The sequence below is a fragment of the Myxine glutinosa genome, chromosome 6 (assembly GCF_964187855.1).
Source record: "Myxine glutinosa chromosome 6, kmMyxGlut1.1, whole genome shotgun sequence".
NCBI lineage: Eukaryota > Metazoa > Chordata > Myxini > Myxiniformes > Myxinidae > Myxine > Myxine glutinosa.
Window position 1 is genome coordinate 108711701 of NC_136266.1, and position 22473 is coordinate 108734173.

Here is a 22473-nt window from a genome sequence, read left to right on the forward strand (position 1 = left end):
CTTAGTTCAGATACTGTCATAAGTGTATGTAAAATTCACAGTTACCGACCTGGTTTCGCCCTTTTGGGGCTCATCAGGGAAACGCAGTGAGTCCTGCATACACTCATGACTCTGAAAAACCTTTCGGTTATATACCAGTTACTATACGATTTCATACCATCAGTGGTGAACCGCCATTAAGGTATCCCATCCAGCTATGCTGTACCTTAATGGGAGCGATAAGTACCATCTGCCACATGGCACATTATCTCTGGTATCCACTCATTATATGGAATCGCCTGGATGCAGCCGGGAGTAACAATCCAAATATATCTTCAGTTCTCCAGCTTTCAATGAGCGCACATAATGACGTCACTGCCATGTACATACGCTCTGCCTGTCAAGCTCTCAAGAGAACCCTCCGACAGAGCAGAATTTTGATCTTAGTTCTGCCTGTCATGCGGTTATCAGGTTTTAGAACCCACACTTGTAAATATGACATCACTTGTAAATATGACATTAAAGGTTAAAGTTAGCACCCCTAGTTAGTCCACAAGCAACACATAGGCCACCATCGAACTTCAGTTATTTCATTATTATGTGTTCTAGATAAGGTCGTGTTTCCAATAGTTGAATCTGCGTTGCATCAATTAAATAAGAGTAGGTCCCAATTCCATCCATTTTGTGACCTCCCTCTCCAAGCGACGCCATTACGCGCCCCTCATAGCTCGCTCAAACGGTGCCATAAGCCATGCGGTTAGGCCCGAGGAAAAGGGGCGGAACGCCAAGAAGAAGGTGTGGCCTGTCAACCAGCCGTCAAAGGCGTGGCCGGTAAGCCCTCACCAGCCAACCAGGGCTGAGGTAACATCGCTGGCAGGCGTGGCTTTGTGGAGTGCGGAGTGATCGCGTGGCGCGTTATATAAGCGCGAACGCAAAGCCCTTTCACGGACTTGGAGGGGAGAGCACCTTTGTGAAAGGACTTGGTCGGGAGAGTGCATTGCAAATTAACTCGTGCGAGAGCGGCGCTATTGAACAGGACTTGGAGGAGAGAGCGCACCTTTGTGAAAGGACTTTTGTCGGGAGAGCGCACTGATTGCATTGTAAAGAAACTGCGCACACGGACTTGGTCGGGAGAGTGCATTGCAAAGGGACTACTTGTCGGGAGCGCTGGTTGCTTCAAAAGACTGATACGGAGCGCACATTTGGAAGAGGACTCACTCGCTGGCGCTGATAAGAGAACTTGGAGAGGGTGCGTTTAGCACGACCGTACAAATATTACGTACGAAGGACACCAGCTTTCCCCCCGCTATATCTCAGGTCCGGTCACGTTCCAAGATACACGCAGAGCTGCCTGCCGGGTTTCGCCGCTGGACTGGAGCCTCACCTGGAGCCTGGAACTCATCACCGGACCCTCTACCTGACCGTGACCATCCACCAGCTACAATCCCCATGTGAGTGTGTATGTTTGTCTGGGGCCCTAATAGACTGCCAGGTGTTCCAATTTTTCATTTCATTTCGTGACCTGAAAATCGGGTGGGCATCAAATTGGCATGATAATATAGAAATAATTAAGAAATAATGTTCATGACTTTTCACAAGTCGGATTCTGGTACGTTAGTCTGTAATATAATGTTGAAATTTATAATTTTATTTCCAAAATCTCCGTTTAGCCTCGAACGCATTTCGATGTATTGACCAATGAGGATCGCGCTTATTCACGCTACGAACGATGTCTGGGCGTCCGGCTGCGAGTAAACAAAATGGCGGCCTCCAGTAGCAGCGACGGTGACAAGGGTGGGAGCGAGAAACGCTGTTATATGTGCATTTCTCCGGCCAAAAGATCAAGTTTAATACCTTTTAGTGATATAACATGGCCGCGATATTTGCAATTTGTTCTTACGTGGCAGAATTTAGAAGGTGATCAAGCTGAAATTGCGAGAAATTTTGTGAAGAACCACGCTGACGAATTCGGCGAACGTGGCAACAGTATGGTAACAATACCTGCTATAGCTATACCGCATGATGCAGCGTTTCATCAAGTGTGTTATTCACGATTTACCTATAAACAACGAGTGAGCAGGGTGCAAAGCAGCATGAAAAAGAGAGAAGAAAATGCAGCCAATACTGGTAGGTTGAATAACTTGAATAATAAATCATGACAATGCTTCAAAACTTAGTTTGATTTTTTTTTTTGTGAGGTATATGTAAAATGATTTTGTGTGTAGTCGAACGATTTTGAATTGAAGGAACTGTCCAATATTTATGCAAGGAGGTAGGGCCGAGGTGAAACAAATAAATTTTTAAAAGGAAGTCTGAGGAAGGGGGGGGGGGGGAGGGAATCTAGTCGGGCTAACCATGTCTTGAGGTCTAGACATTTTTAACTCACATAATTTTAATTGTTTTCTTTTATGTGTATTTATTGCAGCTTCAACATGCAATGACATCAACGTCAACATTGACAAGGTGCATAAAGGCCCACAACCAGTCAAGAAACGTGCTCTACGCTCCAGCTTAGGCAAGCCCAAATGTTCAGCCAGATCCCAATATGTGTTGCCTAATATATGCATCCTTTGTCAGAAAGAGAGAACAATCAATACAGGCAAAAGGGGATGAAGAAAAGAGCCTCTAACAAGGTGCTCAACAATTGAGGCACCAAGACTGCAGCAAGCCGCTAAAGACAACAACAATACAAACCTGCTGCTTCAAATTCAAGACCGCCATTGTGTTGCGATAGAGGTAAAATACCATGGTCGCTGCTACAAGGAGTATACCCGGTATTTAGGCAAGCTAGCAACAACACCTAATGCAGAGCAACAAGGAGACTCCAACTACTCAGAAGCATACACATTATTTTGTGCAACAGTCAAGGATCTTATAATAGACAACAAGGAAATCTACAGACTGAAACGACTTAATGACATGTTCATGAAACAAATCAAAGCAACACACGGAATAGAATCAAACTACAAAAGTGGCTTTCTCAAGACAAGACTGATGAAAACATTTCCACAACTATGCTTTCTAACCCCGTATATGCGCTGCCAAGAACACCTTGTGTATGTTAATGACATCTCCACTGAAGTGCTGGTTGAAGAAAAGAAAGTGTTGCAAGAAACCATGCATGGTTCAGGTGATGACAACAGAGACAGAACAAACATCCGACTCTGAACCAACCCCACCAAAGCAACCTGGGTATACTGAGAATAACCTTAGAGAACACTACTTCACTGCGCTACAATTGAGAAATGCAATCGATGAGATCAAGCCAAATATGCCATGGCCCCCAACCTCTGAGCACCTGACAACAAATGCCGCAGAAGCAATTGTACCTGCCTGTCTCTATAACTTTATTGCATGGATGGTGGGAGTGTCAGACGAACCTGATTCTGATGAGTTTGTAAAGATAGAATCTACAATACATAGAAGAATTCTCACAATTGCACAGGACATCATATACCTCCAATAAAAGGGAAGGAAACAGATGCCCAAACATTTGTCACTTGCAATGACAGTACGTCATCTCTCAGGTTCAGCCCAATTAATCAGCCTACTGAACGGGTTTGGTTACTGCGTCTCAAACTCTGTCGTCTTAAATCATGACACTGCACTGGCTAACCAAGAACTACATCGTGGAGAGGATGCTCTTCCATCAATCATTCAGGCGGGCAAGCATGTCACACTCATATGGGACAATAATGACTTCGGGGAGGAGACATTGTCTGGGCGTGGAACAACGCACAATACCAATGGGATTATAATACAGCGACCAAGTCAATCCCATGAAGTAGTACAACCAGCACCAGTCACTACAGTTAAGAGGACGCGGGAGAGATCGATGCAGCCACCTGCAGTGAACCTTGCCACATATTATGGAGGGAAAAAAGAAGGACCTGCTCCATTCGCAACCAGCGTTCCATTGGATCGAGCAACGTACTTCCCATTACTCCAGCACCCTAAGATGATAGACCTAGCATACCACATCACCAAGTACAGCATTGACGGGACTCTGCCATCTTGGACAGGATTCAACCAACTACTGTCTTGTGTTGAAGTTCCACCAAAGAGCGTGATAGGGTATCTCCCTGTCATTGATGCCACTCCGACTGAAATGAATACGGTACTAACAATACTGCAGAGAAGTGTTCAGATCGCCGACAAGTTACAGTTGGAAGCAGTCGTCATTGTCGTTGACCAAGCCATCTATTGCAAGGCACAGCTCATTAGATGGAAGAATGCACAGTTCATGAAGAGACTGGTAATTCGACTTGGGGCATTCCACACTGCAATGTCCTTTCTTGGCTGTATTGGAAAGAGATTTCGAGATGGTGGTCTCCAAGACATCCTGGTTGAGTCAGAGATTGTTGCAGTGGGGTCTGTGAATGGAGTGTTCAGCGGCAAGCATTACAACAGGGCAGTTCGAGCCCATAAGCTGATGTCAGACGCGATGCAGCAGATGCTTCTGGATGCATATTTTGAATCTATTCCAGAACATGAGGCGGGTAGAGTGAAGGAACTTTTGTCAAACTTATCTGAAGCTTTCCCACATCCAAACTACCATGTCATTCTCAACAGTGACAAGTTCAAAGACTTCAAAACCTCCTTTGACAAATTCTTAGAAGCAAGTGACACCAAACCAACATTTCGCTTCTGGAGTTCATACATTGAAACGGTGGAGCTTCTCTTGCTATTCATTAGAGGGACACGAGAAGCCAACTGGGATGTTCACCTCGCCAGCATACGATGTATGCTTCCATGGATATTTGCCTATGATCACATTAATTATAGCAGATACCTTCCAGTATACTGGCTGGAAATGTCAGATGTTCAGCAGACCCATCCCGCCATTCATCAGAAATTTATGGAGGGTGAATTCGCTACCCAGAGAAGCGACAAAGCTTTTGCCCAAATCGCCTGCGACCAGACCATTGAGCAGACAGCAAACAGGGATTCCAAGACCAAGGGGGGCATGACCGGTTTCACTACCAGCAAGGGGACAGTTAACCGATGGATTTGGTCACACCACGCGAGGGGGTCAATTGCACGGGAATGCGAGGTTATGGCAGGGAAGTCCAGATATGAAGAGCACAGCTCAACACGCTCCGATCTACTACAAAGTCGCATGCTACATGACAAAGCTGATGTTGACAAAATAATCGCGATGACAAACAGCATGATTAATCCATTTGAATATGATGGAGAGGACTTGGTTCATGTTACATCTGGTGTGGTGGCTACGAGAGAAGTTCAGGAAGATCTAAACACAGCATATGAAAGAGGAGAAACAGAGTTCACCACCCTATGTAAAGAACGACTTCAGACGGAGACAGTCGACCTGTTTGGCTCAATGAAGAAACTGAAACTTAAGACATTCACCAACATGTCTAAGGCTGTGAAAAAGAAAATTCGTGGAAAGGATGTGTCTTTGAAGGCTGACAGAAATCTCTTAGCAAGGCTTGTTGTCATCGGGCAGTTCCGGAAAATTGATCTTCAAGAGTTAATGTCCTATTCTCTTGGCCCACTACCTCTTCCTTTGGCAAGTGTGCAAGGCTGCCTCGTCAAGACCAACAAAGCCAACCTACTTCATGCACTTGAAAGTCAGGCAGAGAAACCTGTGGTTGATATTCCAGTAGGAGGCATGTATGTAATGGATGGTATGGCAATGATACAGAAATTGAATATCAACAAACTCACCGGGGAAAGGACATTTCTCAATCTGGCCCACGAAATACTGAAGCGCCTTGTCAAGGGAGCAGAGGGCAACAAGTCCAGTGAGATCCATTTCGTAACCGATACTTATCGAAAGGTATCGATTAAGAACACCGAGCGAGAGAAGAGAGCAGCCAGAGGGTCTCAAGTGATGCGAATATATGGCCAGTCCCTTCCTCAACAATGGAAGAAGTTCCTCTCCAACGGTGACAACAAGGAGTCGCTAATCGAATACTTGTTTGAGACGTGGAGTAAGGTCAAGACAGCATACCTCAGAGGAATTACAGTGTTCTTGGCACATGGAACCAAATGCCATATCTTCACAGGAAGCAGCACTCCAGATCAGGTAGTTGAAGTGAAAGAAGAGCCATCACTAAATTCGACGCATGAAGAGGCGGACACACGGATGTTCCTCCATGCCGCGCATGCAGCACACACAAGCAATGACGTCATCATCGTTAGTCCGGATACAGATGTGTTCATAATCGGCATAGCCTTAGTACCCCAAATCTCTGCACATCTATATTTCCACACAGGAAAGGGAGTCAACCTTAGGACAATTGACTTGAAAGCAATCTACGATAGCATTGGGGATGATGTCAGCCAAGCTTTGATAGGCCTACACTGTTTTACTGGCTGTGATAGTGTAAGCGCCTTCTATGGCAAAGGCAAAAAGAAGGCCTTAAACATCATACTAAAGAATCCAGAGCTGTGCGGTGCCTTGAAGGACCTTGGAGAACGGTTTGACATACATCCAGACATGATGGAAGCACTGGAGACATTTGTCTGCAAGTTATATGGACAGCACAATATCACTACTGTGAATGAGGCCAGGTACAACATGTTTCGTCTTGCTAGAACGTCTGAGATCACAATGCCTCCCAACCAAGATGCCCTGAGACAGCACATCAAGAGAGCCAATTACCAAGCTGGTAAGTTAATTGGTTGTTTCTTTGAATATTGAACATCACCTGTAATTTATGTTTGGACAGGAGTACTAGTATATGGTGCAGCATGTGTTAATGAAGATGATTATTTGGAAAGTTTATTGAATTGAAAACAAAATATTGAATGTCACAACAATGCTTTGTAAATGTTCAAAATTAACAGGTCTATTTGAAAGAGTAATTGAAGTAACTATCTGTACAGTTGAGTGGTTAAGATAACATGACATGTAGATGATCCAGAGATTTTTTTGCTCCACACTTAGTCAGAGCAGGATGTTTTGGATTTCGCATGTTTCTCTACACAGAATTTCCCAATAATATGATTGTACTGTTATTAGTGTTAATGATATACCTCTGATGTTGTTTTGGAAATATGTATATCTCCATTCTTAATGTTATTGATCACTTCAATATTTCAGGAATTTACAAGAGGAGCCTGCAGCCCATCCCTGACATTCCCGACCCTGATGGCTATGGATGGATGATGGAAGAGGAACTTGCCATAGACTGGATGACACTTCCACCTGCACCAGACAGCGTGATGGAGCTTGCTAACTGCACTGGAAGCTGCAAGAAGACACGATGCAGCAACGAAACTACATGCACTTGCCTACAGAATAACATTCCATGCACAGATTTGTGCAAGTGCGGCAGGAACGACTGCTCAAACATAACTGGCCATGTTGACTTTGATGAGAAGAATGATGATAAAGACTCCAGATCTGAAGATGAGGAAGACTCTGATGCTGAAGAGGATGAAATAACTGCACTATTTGTATGATGTTTTGGACAAGTTTCAACATGACCAAGCCGAAGAGACAAATTGTGGCTATAGTTCAGCCCATCTCGAGTTTATCATGACGTCAATACGCACTGGTTCGCTTGTACGCCGCGTAATTGTCTTTGATGGGTTAAAATATCACCCCTTACACACTTATTGGACCTATTAACAGTTTCAAAATAGCATTGGTAAACCACCATGGATCGTAGTAGCAACACCAATCACAAATATTGTACAAAAATTTAAAATTATGCAGGTTTTAAGGTCCAAAAACATGACTTTCTGATAAATGCATCAACAGCATGTTATTTTACCAAGTCGTTAAAACAACATTTTTACTACTTTTGGGGGTCTGAATTAATAAATATTGCTGCCAAGACCAATGTGAACATGACATCATATAGTTTGTGTTGTTTTTTTACTGTGTAAATGGGTATTTCAAATGTAACATACAATTGGTGTATACTGGTGTTTTGGGGCAGCGGTTCTCGGTAACGTACCACGATATCGCTTGTGAAAAAAAACAAGATGTTTTGGAGGTCATAAGGCTTCATCCCACACCCTTCTTGCCAAATCCCTAGGTTCAGGTCATGAAATCACAAAAAAAAATAGATATCCACCCTATGGCCCTGTGTCTATAAGTTAAGACTGTAGTTAAGACTGCCCTGTGTGCTGCTTCTTCCTCTTCCTTTCCTGTACATCCGTTCGTTTCCTCTTCTCTTGTATATTTGTTAATAAACCCATCTTTGTTCTTCCTACCTTCTGGTTTCCTCTTCATCCGATCGCATCCGTCCTTTCTATCATTGGGTAAACGTGGCATGATTGAAACCGCTAGAATCGGGTTTAGTCTCTTTGTTAATCGCTCGGATCGTGGATTGGTATTCGCTCGGCATTTTCCATCGTATCCGTGGTTCGAGCGGGAGTTATTCCCTCGTTCCGGCCGGCGTTGGTACTTAGGTAGTAGTGAACCCCTAGGCCTAACAAAAACCCTATCTAACGCCGCGCCGGGAAGAACGTTATAACCCCCAGGACTATGGTCGGCCAGCTAAAAAGACTAGGGGATTAACCCCCCCCCCCCCCCCCCCGACCACCGAGATCTGTAACATCTATATATATATATATATATATATATATATATATATATATATATATATATATAGACATCTGATTTAATCTCCCGATTATTTACTTAATACAAATGAGACGCCCTGCTCGTACTGTGGAGTTTCTACTATTTCTCACATATACATATATATATACATTTATATACATATATATATACAATTATACATACTAGGGCATGCCCGTACTATATCTATATCTAAAATTATATCCCCCCCCTCTATTTACATGAAATGGTTTGGTCCAAAGCGAACGGCTTGCGAGTACGGTGACAATCCCCCCCCTCTATTTACATGAAATGGTTTGGTCCAAAGCGAACGGCTTGCGAGTACGGTGACAATCCCCCCCCCCTCTATTTACATGAAATGGTTTGGTCCAAAGCGAACGGCTTGCGGAGTTTGGTAAAGAAATCGCCATAGCGTGCACAAACGCGCAGGAAAGCGAAAGAATCGCAAATTAGTTTTAATTAGTTTTAAAACATAGTTGAACGCCAACATAGTTTGCCAACGTGAAATAAATGAATACGCTCTCAAATGTGCCGTCCGAGGCAGAGTCTGTTCGGCACGTTCGGCACACGTGATAGCTCGCTGCTCTCTGATTGGTTGAATCGTTTTTTGGACATAGCTCGGTAACTACTTGTCCGATTAATATGAAACCTTGAAAAGGCACATCCTCGGGTCCCCAGCAATATACCTGGCAAGTTTAAAGTATATCGGACCCGTGGTTGTCGAGAAACAGCGGTCACAGACATACAGACATACATACATACATACATACATACACACAGAGATTACTGGAATTATAGATAGATATACAATATACAATACAATACAATATACAATACAATACAATTATATACACAAAGAATTAAGTTAAGCACCCCTACACAACGAATTAAGGTAAGCACCCCCTAATATATATTCTTTGTGTATATGTATACATTGGCATATATTCTAAGGTATGTGAGATCAAATAATGATTGGTATGACATTAGCAATTATCCATTGATGAAATTGAGTGATCAAAGTGAAAAAAAGTGATTGGTTGAGTCAGTGATCCGATCACGTGGGTCCTACACACGTTATTGACGCAAAGATCGCTAGAGGTCTTCTCAGAACAATGACTGTACGTTAGAAAACATAAACGTCATCCACACTGTCCATGATGGACCTATAGCTCCATACTTAAATTGAGGTGAAAATATGCCTAAAATTCCCAAAAAATTTCACCTTAAATTATTCAGAATAAAATATTGAAAACGGCATGATTGTTATGTTTTTATGTGACCATAATATCACTTCTCCAGAAAATATAGCAATATCATGGGTATATTACACTGTTTTGACGACAACAAACTTGTAATGTGCGAGGTTGTAAAAAAACGGGGGGGGTGCTTAACTTAATTCTTTGTGTATACATACAAGACTTGACTTCCGGTTCCTCGGGCGAGTGAGGCGTGCTTCGAGCTCTCCACGGCATCGAAGTTTGAGTGTTTTCCCATTCTTGGCTTTGTCAAATTTCCACTGGTTATTTTGCTGTGTACGTGTTATTGTGTGTTTCTAGTTGGTGTTGGTTTGTGGTTCGTGCAAACTTGTGTGTAGTTAATCGTTTTCTGAGTCGTACCTCGTGCGCGGCCTGGTGACTTGGGGCTTCCCTCCCCCCGTCGGTGTTTTGTCGGTTTGGGTTATTTCCTTCGCTGTATTGCTTGTTTCTTTTATTTTGTTTTCTCCCCCTCACCTCACCTCCCTAGACAAATAATTCTATATTGATTCTTTCTCTCCTCCCGGACACGTGCTTGTTCGCTCTCCTCCTCGTCTCGGCTTGTGCCCCGCCCCCTGTATCTCGTTTTCTTCCGCCTCTGCTCCTTCTTTCTCAAATCCACGTTCTCGCTTGGAGACTTTTCCCGGATTGTTTTTTCATCGTTCTGTTTGGATATTGTTGGAATATGTTTAAACCGCAGCCGTGATGCTGACACCCCCCCCCCCCCCCCCCCAGAATTTACATAAACGTTTCCCAGTGTGTACCCTGGTCAGAATAGGTACACCGTATCCCTGCGTGTCGTAAGAGACGACTAAGAGGGTTGGCGTCAGGAAGGGCATCCGGCCATAAAAACATTGCCTCAAAAAGAGAACCATGACAATCACAAGTACATATGGGCAGGGTGCAGCCCGAAGTGGAGATCGGTTTCTGAGGTTTGGGACATGGAATGTGGGGACAATGACAGGGAGATCAGGAGAAGTGGTGGAAGTATTGGTCAGAAGAAGAGTGGACATATGTTGTGTGCAAGAGACGAGATGGAAGGGAAGTGGTGTGAGAATGGTGAAGGGTAGGCAGGGACAGAAATACAAGTTTGTGTGGCAAGGGTGCCCGGAGGGCGTGAATGGTGTTGGTGTCCTGTTTTCTGAGGAGTTTGTAGACAGTGTGGTGAGTGTGACTAGAGTGAGTGATAGGTTGATGATGGTGAAAATGATGATTGGAAAGCTCTTGGTGAACGTCATCTCGGGATATGCTCCGCAGGTTGGTCGAAGCGATGAAGAGAAGGACAAGTTCTGGTGTGCGATAGAGAAGCTGATGGAAAACGTGAAAGATGAGGAAGTTGTTGTGGTGGGAGGAGACCTGAATGGACATGTGGGAAGGAGTATGGATGGTTTTGAGGGAGTTCATGGGGGTTACGGATATGGTGTGAGAAATGGAGAAGGTGAAAGGATTTTGGAGTTTGCTGATGGAGCTGATTTGTTGATTTGTAATACTCAGTTCCAGAAAGAGGACAATAAGCTTGTTACATACACGTCAGGTGGGTCGACGACAACCGTTGACTACCTGATGGTGCGTCGGTGAGATAGGGGGCACCTCCGGGACACAAAGGTGATCCCGGGGGAGGAGGCTGTTTCACAGCACCACTTGGTTGTCTGCGACATAAGGGTGAAAGGTGCGAGGAGAGCTCGGCGGGTGAAGTACCAACCGAGAATGAAGGTGTGGAGGTTGAAAGAGGTGACAGTAAGGGAGGCATTAAAAGAGAGGCTGAGTAGGGTAGAGGATGATGTGGTTGAGCTTGAAAGTGGTTGGATGTCAATGAAAGCTAGTCTGTTGGGAGCCGTTGGTGAGGTATGTGGATGGACAAAAGGACCACCGAGGCACTCGGAAACATGGTGGTGGGATGTTGAGGTTGGAAAGAGGATTGACGAGAAGAGGAAGAAGTTCAAAGAGTGGCAGAAGGCGAAGGGTACGGGAGCAGAAACAGCAGAGCATGAAAGTTATAAGGCAGCCAGGAAGGCTGCAAAGAAAGAGGTAGCAAAGGCGCAGGAGGCATGTAGGAAAATGTTCGGAGAACGCTTGGATTCGGAAGAGGGTCAGAAAGCAGTATTCAGGATTGCAAAGCAGATAGCAAAAGAGAGGTGTGATGTGATGGGGGTGAGTTGCTTGAAGGATGAAGTGGGACAAATCGTTTTCGACCCAGATGGAATTAAAGGAAGATGGAAAAGATATATGGAAATGCTGTTGAATACAGAGAATGAATGGGATGGCAACATAGAGAGTAACCCAGTTTTAGGACCGGCAGAGAAGATAACTGAGAAGGAAGTTGAGGAAGCGATAAAAGCAATGAAGAGTGGAAAAGCGGGAGGGCCGACGGGAGTTGTGGGAGATATGTTGAAGGCAGCAGGAAGTTGGGGTGTGAAGAGAATGACAGAGATCTGTAATCTGGTGGTGAAAGAAGGCCGCATTCCAGTGGATTGGGAACTGAGTACCCTCGTCCCTCTATACAAGGGGAAAGGTGACCCTCTGGAGTGTGGCTCGTACCGAGTGATAAAGTTATTGGAGCATGGAATGAAGGTATTGGAAAGGGTGTTGGAGAGGAGGATAAGGAAGAAAGTGAAGATCGACGAAATGCAGTTTGGATTTATGCCAGGAAGAGGAACGACAGATGCGCTTTTCATTGTGAGGCAGTTGCAGGAGAAGTACATGGATAAGAGGAAGAAGTTGTTTTTTGGGTTTGTTGATCTGGAGAAAGCATTCGATAGGGTTCCACGCAAAGTATTGACATGGGCATTGAGGAAGTTAGGAGGGGAGGAATGGTTGATCAGTGTAGTGATGGCAATGTACAAAAGAGCACGCACAGCTGTAAGGACGAAGGACGGGAACAGTGGTGAGTTTGAGGTGAAGGTGGGAGTGCATCAGGGGTCGGTACTAAGTCCACTACTATTTGTAGCTGTGATGGAGGTGCTGGCTCAGACCGTAAAGGAGGGTTTACCGTGGGAGTTGTTGTATGCAGATGATCTGGTGTTGATTACGGAAAGTATGGATGGACTGAAGGAAAAGATGAACAAGTGGAAGGAATGTATGGAGACAAAAGGTCTGAAGGTGAATATCGGAAAGACAAAGGTGATGGCAAGTGGTAAAGCATGTGGTGAGGTGGAAAGAACTGGGAAGTGGCCGTGTGCTGTGTGCAGGAAGGGTGTCGGAGTGAACTCCATTCAATGTACAATGTGTGCTGAGTGGGTTCATCAAAAATGTAGTGGTCTGAGAGGGTCATTAACCAGTGTGGCAGCTACATTCAAATGTAAGGTGTGCACAGAGGGAGCTGCAGATGGAGGAAATGTTGAGTTGGATCTTGGAGACGGCGTGAAGCTGGAAGGTGTGAAAACATTTTGCTACCTCGGAGACATGCTGAATGGAGAAGGTGGATCAGACTCGGCAACGGTTGCTCGAGTGAGATGTGCATGGAAGAAGTTTCGGGAACTGAGTGGCGTGCTGATGAGGAGGAGAGTGTCGCTGAAGCTGAAGGGAAAGGTGTATGCTGCATGTGTGAGAAGTCTTATGATTTATGGGAGCGAGACATGGGTAATGAACGTAGAGCAGCAACGAAGGCTGGAAAGAGTGGAAATGCGAATGGTTCGATGGATGTGCGGAGTATCGTTGAGAGAGAGGAAGACAAATGATGAATTGCGAAAGATGATGGGAATATTGATGCTGTGATTGATGCTGTGAAGAGGAACAGGTTGAGATGGTTTGGTCATGTATTGAGGAAGGATGAAAGTGACTGGTTGAGAAGAGTGATGGAAGTTAATGTAGAAGGAAGTAGAGGACGGGGAAGACCGAGAAAGACTTGGCTAAAGATGGTGGAAGAAGAAATGCGGGCAAGGGGGTTAACAAGGAGAGATGCAGAAAATAGGGCAAAATGGAGAAGATTGTCATGGGGACCGCAAGGCTAACCCCCACTCTAGCAGGGAACATGGCCTTAAAATGCATGTTGTTGTTGTTGTATACATATATATATATATATATATATATATATATATATATATATATATATATATATATATATATATATATATATATATATATATATATATATATATATATATATATATATATAGTTATGTATACGGTGTCCACTTGATGTATTGGGGTATATATATATAGTATATATAGTATATATATATATATATATATATATATATATATATATATATATATACAGTGGAACCTTGACTTACGAGTTTAATTCGTTCCGTGACCGAGCTCGTAACTCAAATTGCTCGTATCTCAAATCAAATTTCCCCATTGAAATGCATTGAAATGCTATTAATCCGTTCCAGCCCGCCAAAAACCACACCAATTTTTTTTTAAATATACAGTATATATAAAAATATCTCGCGCTTTATATTTCACCTGTATGCAGCATACAAGTTGGCAGGATGGCCTGGACTGGAGGTACGCACACTTGACTCTAAAGTCTAAACTGTCCAGCCTGGGTTTGAATCCCGACCCAGCTATAACCTGTCATGGGTGAATCACAGGCAGGGTGATTCATCAATGGGTGTACCGCTAAACTGGGCGCCCCGTTTGCGTCCCATTAGTTGTTGGATGTTAAGGATCTCACCGTGTTTTCCACAAAGAGAAGGCGAGCTATCGCCGGCACTCTGAACAAGTTGTGGCCTGGCATGCTCTTCTCCTCTGCCGTTATATACGTCCTCCTCGGCACCTCGCTCATGTTTTTCGACGATTGCGTGTTTTATATCCAAGCACAAGTTTTATATAAAACACGACGATTGCGTGTTTTATATCCACAAGTTGTGGCCTGGCATGCTCTTCTCCTCTGCCGTTATATACGTCCTCCTCGACACCTCGCTCATGTTTTTCGACGATTGCGTGTTTTATATCCAAGCACATCATCCTCTTCTTCTTCTCAGCACTGCACTTGCCACTCACTTTCTTAGGCCCCATGGTTAAAACTAAGAAATTTTCCGAAATAACCAAAATGCGAAAACAAAAATGCAGCGCTATACGACAGAGATACGTACTGTACTTGCACGGCAAGATAACCATGTGACCAGAACCCACCTGGCGGCGTAAACTCGAAATAACCAAAATGCGAAAACAAAAATGCAGCGCTATACGACAGAGATACGTACTGTACTTGCACGGCAAGATAACCACGTGACCAGAACCCACCTGGCGGCGTAAACTCGAAATAACCAAAATGCGAAAACAAAAATGCAGCGCTATACGACAGAGATACTGTACTTGCACGGCAAGATAACCACGTGACCGGGTGGCGAAAGCTCGTAACTCGGATCTCGGCTCGCATCTCAAAGCAATAAACCGCCCGAGCGACGGCTCGTATCTCGAAAAACTCGTAAGTTGGGGCACTCGTAAGTCAAGGTTCCACTGTATATATATATATCTATATACATATATATATATATATATATATATATACATATATATATATATATATATATATATATATATATATATATATATATATATATTGTTGCAGACGCGGTTTTAGATGTTAGTTTACCGAGCGGTTTGGTATTACCGCGTCCGAACAGTTACTCCCCGATTAGCCCGATTCCACCCGACGTTGACCAGATCGCCCCACAGATATTCAATCGGGAAACCTCTAAAGCGACCGAAAGAGAAGGAAAAGAGAAAAAGACAGAGTACGGAGGAAGAACAGATTTATTATACACACACAAGCAAAAAGGAAGAGCGACCAAAATTATTTACAAGCAATGGATGGAAAAAACAGTCACACAGTGCATCGTTAGCTTATTCTACTCAATTTACTTAATCCCAAGACAACGAGTAGGACAGGACGTTCACACTTACACAGGGGATATTGCAGGCAGGTAGGGCTTGAGGTGGATTGCTTGAGAGGGAGGCAAGGTCGGAGGCAGCAGCTCTCAATTCCTCGCGGTTTTTGGCGGGAAAACCCTCCGTCGCGTATCCGCTGCTGTAGACGTCACGCGCTGGTTCGGCACACCTGCTCCTCTTCTTCTGGTGGAGCCGTCTCCCTCCTTTCAGTGCGTCTCTCCAAAGCTGGTTTCCTTGCCGAGTACCTCTCCTCTTTGGCTTGGAGCGTTTCGCATCTCACCGCTCCTCTTGGTGCCGCCTCTTCGCTCATCTCCCAGGTCATCTCCTAAAGCAGTCCCTTACAGTCGCTTTTATCACCTCGGGCGGAATCAAGCCGCCGGCTGCGAGGGCACGCCTACCGGGTCGCTCACCGCGGTGCTGATTGGCCATGCGACCCTCTGGCTCACTCCTCCCCTCTATGACGAGGTGGAGACACGCCTTTCTTCTCCGAGATTAGCACATGGGCAATGGCGGCTTGCGGGATTGAACACAACTCGCACCCTTTTGAAAGGAACTTTGGAGAGCGGAGATGTTTGGGGAAATTGCAAGGGCCTACTCTTATTTTGTTTGATACAATGCAAAGTCAATCTAGTGGGAAACACATATTTAGCCTACATGGAATAAGGAAATACACTATTTAAAAAGATATATCGTGACCTGCGTGTAAGTTTCATGGAATTAACTAGGAGGACGGCTGCGACCATTATTTACATTACGAGGATGTTACACATAACAAAACCATACTTTTGTAACATTCACATTGTAACGTTTTCACATTCGTTACACTTCCTCCAAAATTGTTACACTTCTCAAAACCGTTACACTGCACCCTCCTTTCCTCAGGCCCGTCCTCGGGCCTACTAAACTTTAACTTAGTGTGACACGTAGGTGTAATTCCCTCTACAATTAACCTGACCCTGAGTGTGACAATCTTAAAACACAAATAAGTATGTCCCCCTATTGCATTGCACCCTGTCTAACAGACTCAAGCCCACAGCTAACCGAATTACGGAATTATTCTCAAACTATACATTTACGGTGGGGAGCATTATTTACAATGACGTTATTTCTTATTTACAACGCAACCCAGGACCTGTGTTTTTTTTGTTTTTTTTTCTCTAGGGAACAAGAAAAAGAAATTCCTGTTGGGAGGGAGGAGACAGCACGCATTGCATCGATGCACCAGTACCACTACCACCAAAGCACCCAAAAGCACCAAAAGCACCACAAAGCACCAAAAGCACCACTCGGTGCGCAGTCACCATGGTTCTTAATAAACACAACAAAACAACTGGTGGTGGTCTTCTCTTTCTCTGCTGGGCCGATGTTCTTCCCGACGTCTTCTGGCTTCATGCGGCCTATTTGGACATAATAAAAAGCACAACTTGTGTTCATTTTTATTTAGGGCCTCAGGGGCCAACTAAGGGTGGTCCACCTGTTTGGCATAGGTGCCACCTTACCGAGGTCCGCAAGCAAGATTCCCTGGCCACTATGGCCGGTCTCCAACAGAGGTGCCCTGCCCCAGAACCTGGGGTCCATCAAGTGGTACTTGGCCGCAGAACAGCGGTCCATAAAGTGGTACATCAACGCAATGCATGCTGGTTCTGGGAATCTCGGGCGCACAATGGCCACCTCACGCACGCTCCCCTCGGCACCCAATGGCGCACAGGTCATGTGGGAGACAAAAGAAAGACAATTGAGCGAGGGGTAAGGTCACAAGGGCACACATTAATAAGGCAATGCAAGGCGAAATGCATACGGAGGGCGAAGTGAGAAAGCTCGTCCCTACCGTATGTCACCCCCCTGTCACCTACACTACCCTTGCCCTTACCCCATATGTACAAGATCTACACATTACCAAATTCGTCACTACTGTCACGTCTTCCCCATATTTCCTCTATACCAAATTCGTCTCCACAATCCCTCGACTTCAAAATTTGCCATCACCAATTCATCATCAATCCTCATAAGGAGGGAGAGATGGAATTACGCACAATGTCACACCCACGTCATGATGCGTCTCACAATCCAAACATTTGCATCAAAAATAATTAAACATGGCATGGTGCGGAGTACCTGTCACCTCAGGTGAGTGGATGCAGATGGTGTGAGGAGATCCTTCTTCCTAACTATCCTCTAAATGACTTTAACACACTTTACACTACCCTGGGTCTTTCCCTGCTAATCCATTGGCCAACTTACACTATGGGTTCTAAAAACCAATTCCCATTGACCAAACTGTGGTGCTTCTCAATTTGGGGTCTCACTCCCCCGATTCATCTCCCGGTGCCTTCGCACAATTTCTGGGCTGCGACGTGTAGCTCTCCCAGCAGGTCTACCCACCTGCACACCTCCACCACTGCAGTTGCCACCCGAGCTTACCTAGCTCCTCACCCTAACCTAACTAACTGGGGAAGGCCCTCTCCTGGCTCTGTCACCCCTTGGTGCCCTCTGGCACTGGGCTACCCGGGTCCGTCCTCCGGATCCTCGGGCCCCATCCACAACTACCGGCTCCCAGAGCCCACCTGCGGCCTCACCTGGCCGACATCCTCACAGTGGTGGAGTGCCCAAACCAACTACACACACTAACAGGCTACACGCCCAGCCATTTCCACAACACTAATGCACCCATCCAAAGACCATTCTCTCACCCGCACCACAGATGCCAATATCCAACCACAATTTACCTGTACCCTCTACCTAACACTTACACTACCCGCCCCGGGTATCCGTGATGGGGGTCCACTCTTCCCCCATTCACACCTTCGCACCATCCACTCCACTCCACAATTTCCACCATTCTCACTCCACGACCATCCATTCCAATACTCCAGATATTCCACACTACCATTTATTCCACACAGCCACATACACCTGTTGTTGCACACCTGTGCCCTCACACCTGGTGCCACCTGCACCCTCCTTTCTTCCTGGACCATTTGGTCAGCACAACACGCAATCACCACTACTCCCTCATACACTGCTCCATTCACCTGTTCAGTTGCACACCTGTGCAATCACACCTGTTCAATTCTCACCTGTTCAATCTTCACACACACGGCATCATCTCAGCTAACTACTCCCTTCTGAAACTTGCGCTTCCCAGTCGTCCCTTTAAACTATTGCGCTCCCACGTCATTATCAACCACACTAAACTACCTGCGTCCCCCACTACAGGTATCAGTCACTATCTAAACCTTAACGTTACCTAATGTCATCTTCGCTAGATCCCTATCAATATAACCAAGCCCTCCCTGGCTCGGTTGTCATAGCCACCCCATAAACTATTGCGCATTTGCCCCCACTTGGTGTGAGGGATGGTGGATTGCCCATCCCACCACATCGGGGGTCTCTCACTATAAATTTTGTTCGTCCAAATTCCAACAAATCAACAATTTGCCATTTACTGCTAATCACCATACCGTCATCAAATTTTTCTTTTTTTTTTCTTTTTTTTTAATTTCGGGGCCAAAACACTATCCTCATCACCCGTCTACTTATTACATCCTCTCGGTGCGCCAATTCACGTCTACAGCCCGGCTTCGTACAGCCGAGCAATGAACGCGGGTTCTTTGGTGCCGGCGGCTGGATGCGTCCGGCACTCGGTGCAGGGACGGGGGCTTACCCGTGCCGAGATCCCACGCACCACCTCGGCGCGGAGCCATCCAATTTCCCGATCTCGACCTGCCGGCACGTCTCAATAGAAAGTGGTCGCCATGACGACCCTTCCTATCGGGCTGCCCGCTCCGCCTAGTGGAGCCCGGACGCGGCCGTTCCAAGCGAGGCACAGCGTGGATCGTGTACGGCGGTTCTTTCGAAACCGCCGTGGTTCGGATCCCCGCTGGTCCTCGCGGCACGCGAAGCTGCCCGACGCGCACCGAGGGCCCGATTCGGCTATAAGTCGTTCTAACCTCTAACCCGGTTACCGTCGATGCCTCACCTGGATGCTTACATGCATACGCTACCCCTTTCTTGCTCATACCTCCAGCTGTTTCCATGCTCCTCGTCGTACCTTCTCTTACACACCCAGGTACACTCGTTCCACTCCCAGCCTTGGTCACACACCTGACCACCGAACACCTTGGCACACATTTGTCGCTCGCACACCTCACCAACACACCTCTTCGCACCCCTTCCTCGGTCACCTCCTCTGTGACCATCACAGGGGTGCTCTCACCCGCACACCCAACCACGTGCCTCACGACCAACTCAAGTGTGCATTCCCACACACGCTCTACCATTCCAGGTGTGCATCCTTCCATTCCAGGTGTACATCCTCGCTCACCTGTCACAACCAACTCACGCTCCTTGTCGCTCTCACTACTCTCACCACCACTCTTGACAACGCACTCACCCTTACTCCCGACAGCGCACTCTTTCCTCATGCACCCGTCCGTTACACACCTTTCTCGCGCATCCTCTCGCGCACACTCTTTCGTTACATCCTCTGTAACTCTCACCACCCCGCGCTTCCATGTACCCCCTCGCACACGCGCTACGACCAACTCACTCTTGACGGCACACTCACTCCTCGGCGTGCACTTTTTCCTCACACACCCCATGGTCGGACATTCTCGCACACCTCTTTTTTCGCACACAAGACCTGTCGCACACTTCACCAACGGCCTCTCACGAACACCCGGATCCAAACCAATCCCCAAGCCGACTGAAGCTTTCCTCACATCATATACATTGCCACTCACCTCCGTACCTCGTCTCCGCACCTCCTTTGCCACCTGCAAACTCTTTATTTGGTTAGTGAGCATCACATTATGAGTTGAGCACCGACCTTGCACATATTCCATCACCTCCTCCTGGATTTCTCTTTTAGTTTCTGTCCGTCTCTTCTTAATTTCACTCACCTCTTCTTCCACTTCCTCTAATTTTTGTTTAACCTCTTTTATTTCTCGGTGCGTCTCCTCAAGTTCGTCCTCTAAGGCTACCGTGACCGTTTCTATGTGCGTCCTCACCTCTCGGTCCTTCGTCTCCATCACTTCTGTCACCTCTTCCACCCTCATTGTCAGTTCCTCACGTACCATCTGACATTGCCTCTGTGTCGCTATTAATTCGTTTTTAATTTCTTTTTGTGTCGCCTTTAACCCTCCTAGTACCGCAGTGTTCTTTTGAACCTGCTCCACTAGTTCTTTTTGCCCCTCCGTCAGCTGTTCTACTCCCTTCGTCAGATCTTCTATTCCCCCCTGTAACCTAGCCGTATTATTTCTCACCTCTTTCTCCTTACGCTTCTCACCTCGCTTTACCTCCTCGCGTAGCCCCGAGACCTCCTCACCCACACCTCGTCGTATCTCCTCCTTCATCTCCTCCCTTTCTTTTGTAGATGCCGCCCTCATCTGTCCCAATTCATCCCTCTGAGCATCCAGTTTGGTTTCTACCCCGATTTTTACCTCCTCTATCTGCTCTCCCATTTGTTTAATTTCTCGGGCGGATTGCTCCCCTATCTCCCGCAATTTGCCTTCCATCCTATTTTCTAACCCCATTAACCCATTTTTTACCCCCTCTAACTGATTCTCCTGGGCAGCCATTCTATTTTCCACCCCCGTTAACCCATTCTTTACCTCTTTTATCCCGTTGTCTAACCCCTCGATTTGATTTCCTAGTCGCTCCCCCATTCTGTTTTCCATTTTCTCCATTTCCCTGGCTCTTTTTTCGTTGTCGCACTTCGACTGTGCCATGTATTCGCTAAACTGTGCCATGAACTGCTGCATGTCAAACGGCTGCATGTTAAAGCCCGCTGATACAGCGGGCTCGGCTACCGCGCGCTCGTGCGAGGCGCCTTTTTGCGCGCCTGAAACCTCGTGCGCGAGAGCGCCATTTTGTGCGTCTGATACACCCTCAACCACCTCATTGCTCTCCTCCTCCCTTTCTTCCCCTAAGTCCTGGGTTACCCCTAACCCGTCTATCTCCCCCACCGACATCCGATCGCCTTGATTGTCCATGGCGCGATCTCAAAATTCGGGTTTTATAAAACAACAAAATTTCGGCAGCTCGTAATTTTGACCAAATTTTTTCTAGATGTTTTTTTTTTTTAATTTGGTTCGGGCCCCAAATCTCACTCCCAGACACCAATTGTTACTTAACACAATTGGTGTTCCAAAATTTGGGCCTAACAAATTTAGTCCCAGGTCCGAATCCAACTCCTGACAACCAATTGTTACAGACGCGGTTTTAGATGTTAGTTTACCGAGCGGTTTGGTATTACCGCGTCCGAACAGTTACTCCCCGATTAGCCCGATTCCACCCGACGTTGACCAGATCGCCCCACAGATATTCAATCGGGAAACCTCTAAAGCGACCGAAAGAGAAGGAAAAGAGAAAAAGACAGAGTACGGAGGAAGAACAGATTTATTATACACACACAAGCAAAAAGGAAGAGCGACCAAAATTATTTACAAGCAATGGATGGAAAAAACAGTCACACAGTGCATCGTTAGCTTATTCTACTCAATTTACTTAATCCCAAGACAACGAGTAGGACAGGACGTTCACACTTACACAGGGGATATTGCAGGCAGGTAGGGCTTGAGGTGGATTGCTTGAGAGGGAGGCAAGGTCGGAGGCAGCAGCTCTCAATTCCTCGCGGTTTTTGGCGGGAAAACCCTCCGTCGCGTATCCGCTGCTGTAGACGTCACGCACTGGTTCGGCACACCTGCTCCTCTTCTTCTGGTGGAGCCGTCTCCCTCCTTTCAGCGCGTCTCTCCAAAGCTGGTTTCCTTGCCGAGTACCTCTCCTCTTTGGCTTGGAGCGTTTCGCATCTCACCGCTCCTCTTGGTGCCGCCTCTT

At 46.1% G+C, this 22473-nt stretch overlaps 2 protein-coding genes across 3 annotated transcripts in view; one reads left to right on the plus strand and one right to left on the minus strand.

Annotated features, from left to right (window-relative positions):
* The window catches only part of MPHOSPH9 (M-phase phosphoprotein 9), a 164343-nt gene that overhangs the window by 12212 nt on the left and 129658 nt on the right, over positions 1-22473 (minus strand). The window lies entirely within an intron of this gene.
* Positions 1849-7796, plus strand: LOC137416147 (uncharacterized). Its single transcript, XM_068101675.2, has 2 exons — positions 1849-6617; positions 7052-7796. The coding sequence occupies exons 1-2, from the start codon at positions 3461-3463 to the stop codon at positions 7411-7413; spliced, it is 3519 nt and encodes a 1172-aa protein (XP_067957776.2). The 5' UTR covers positions 1849-3460; the 3' UTR covers positions 7414-7796.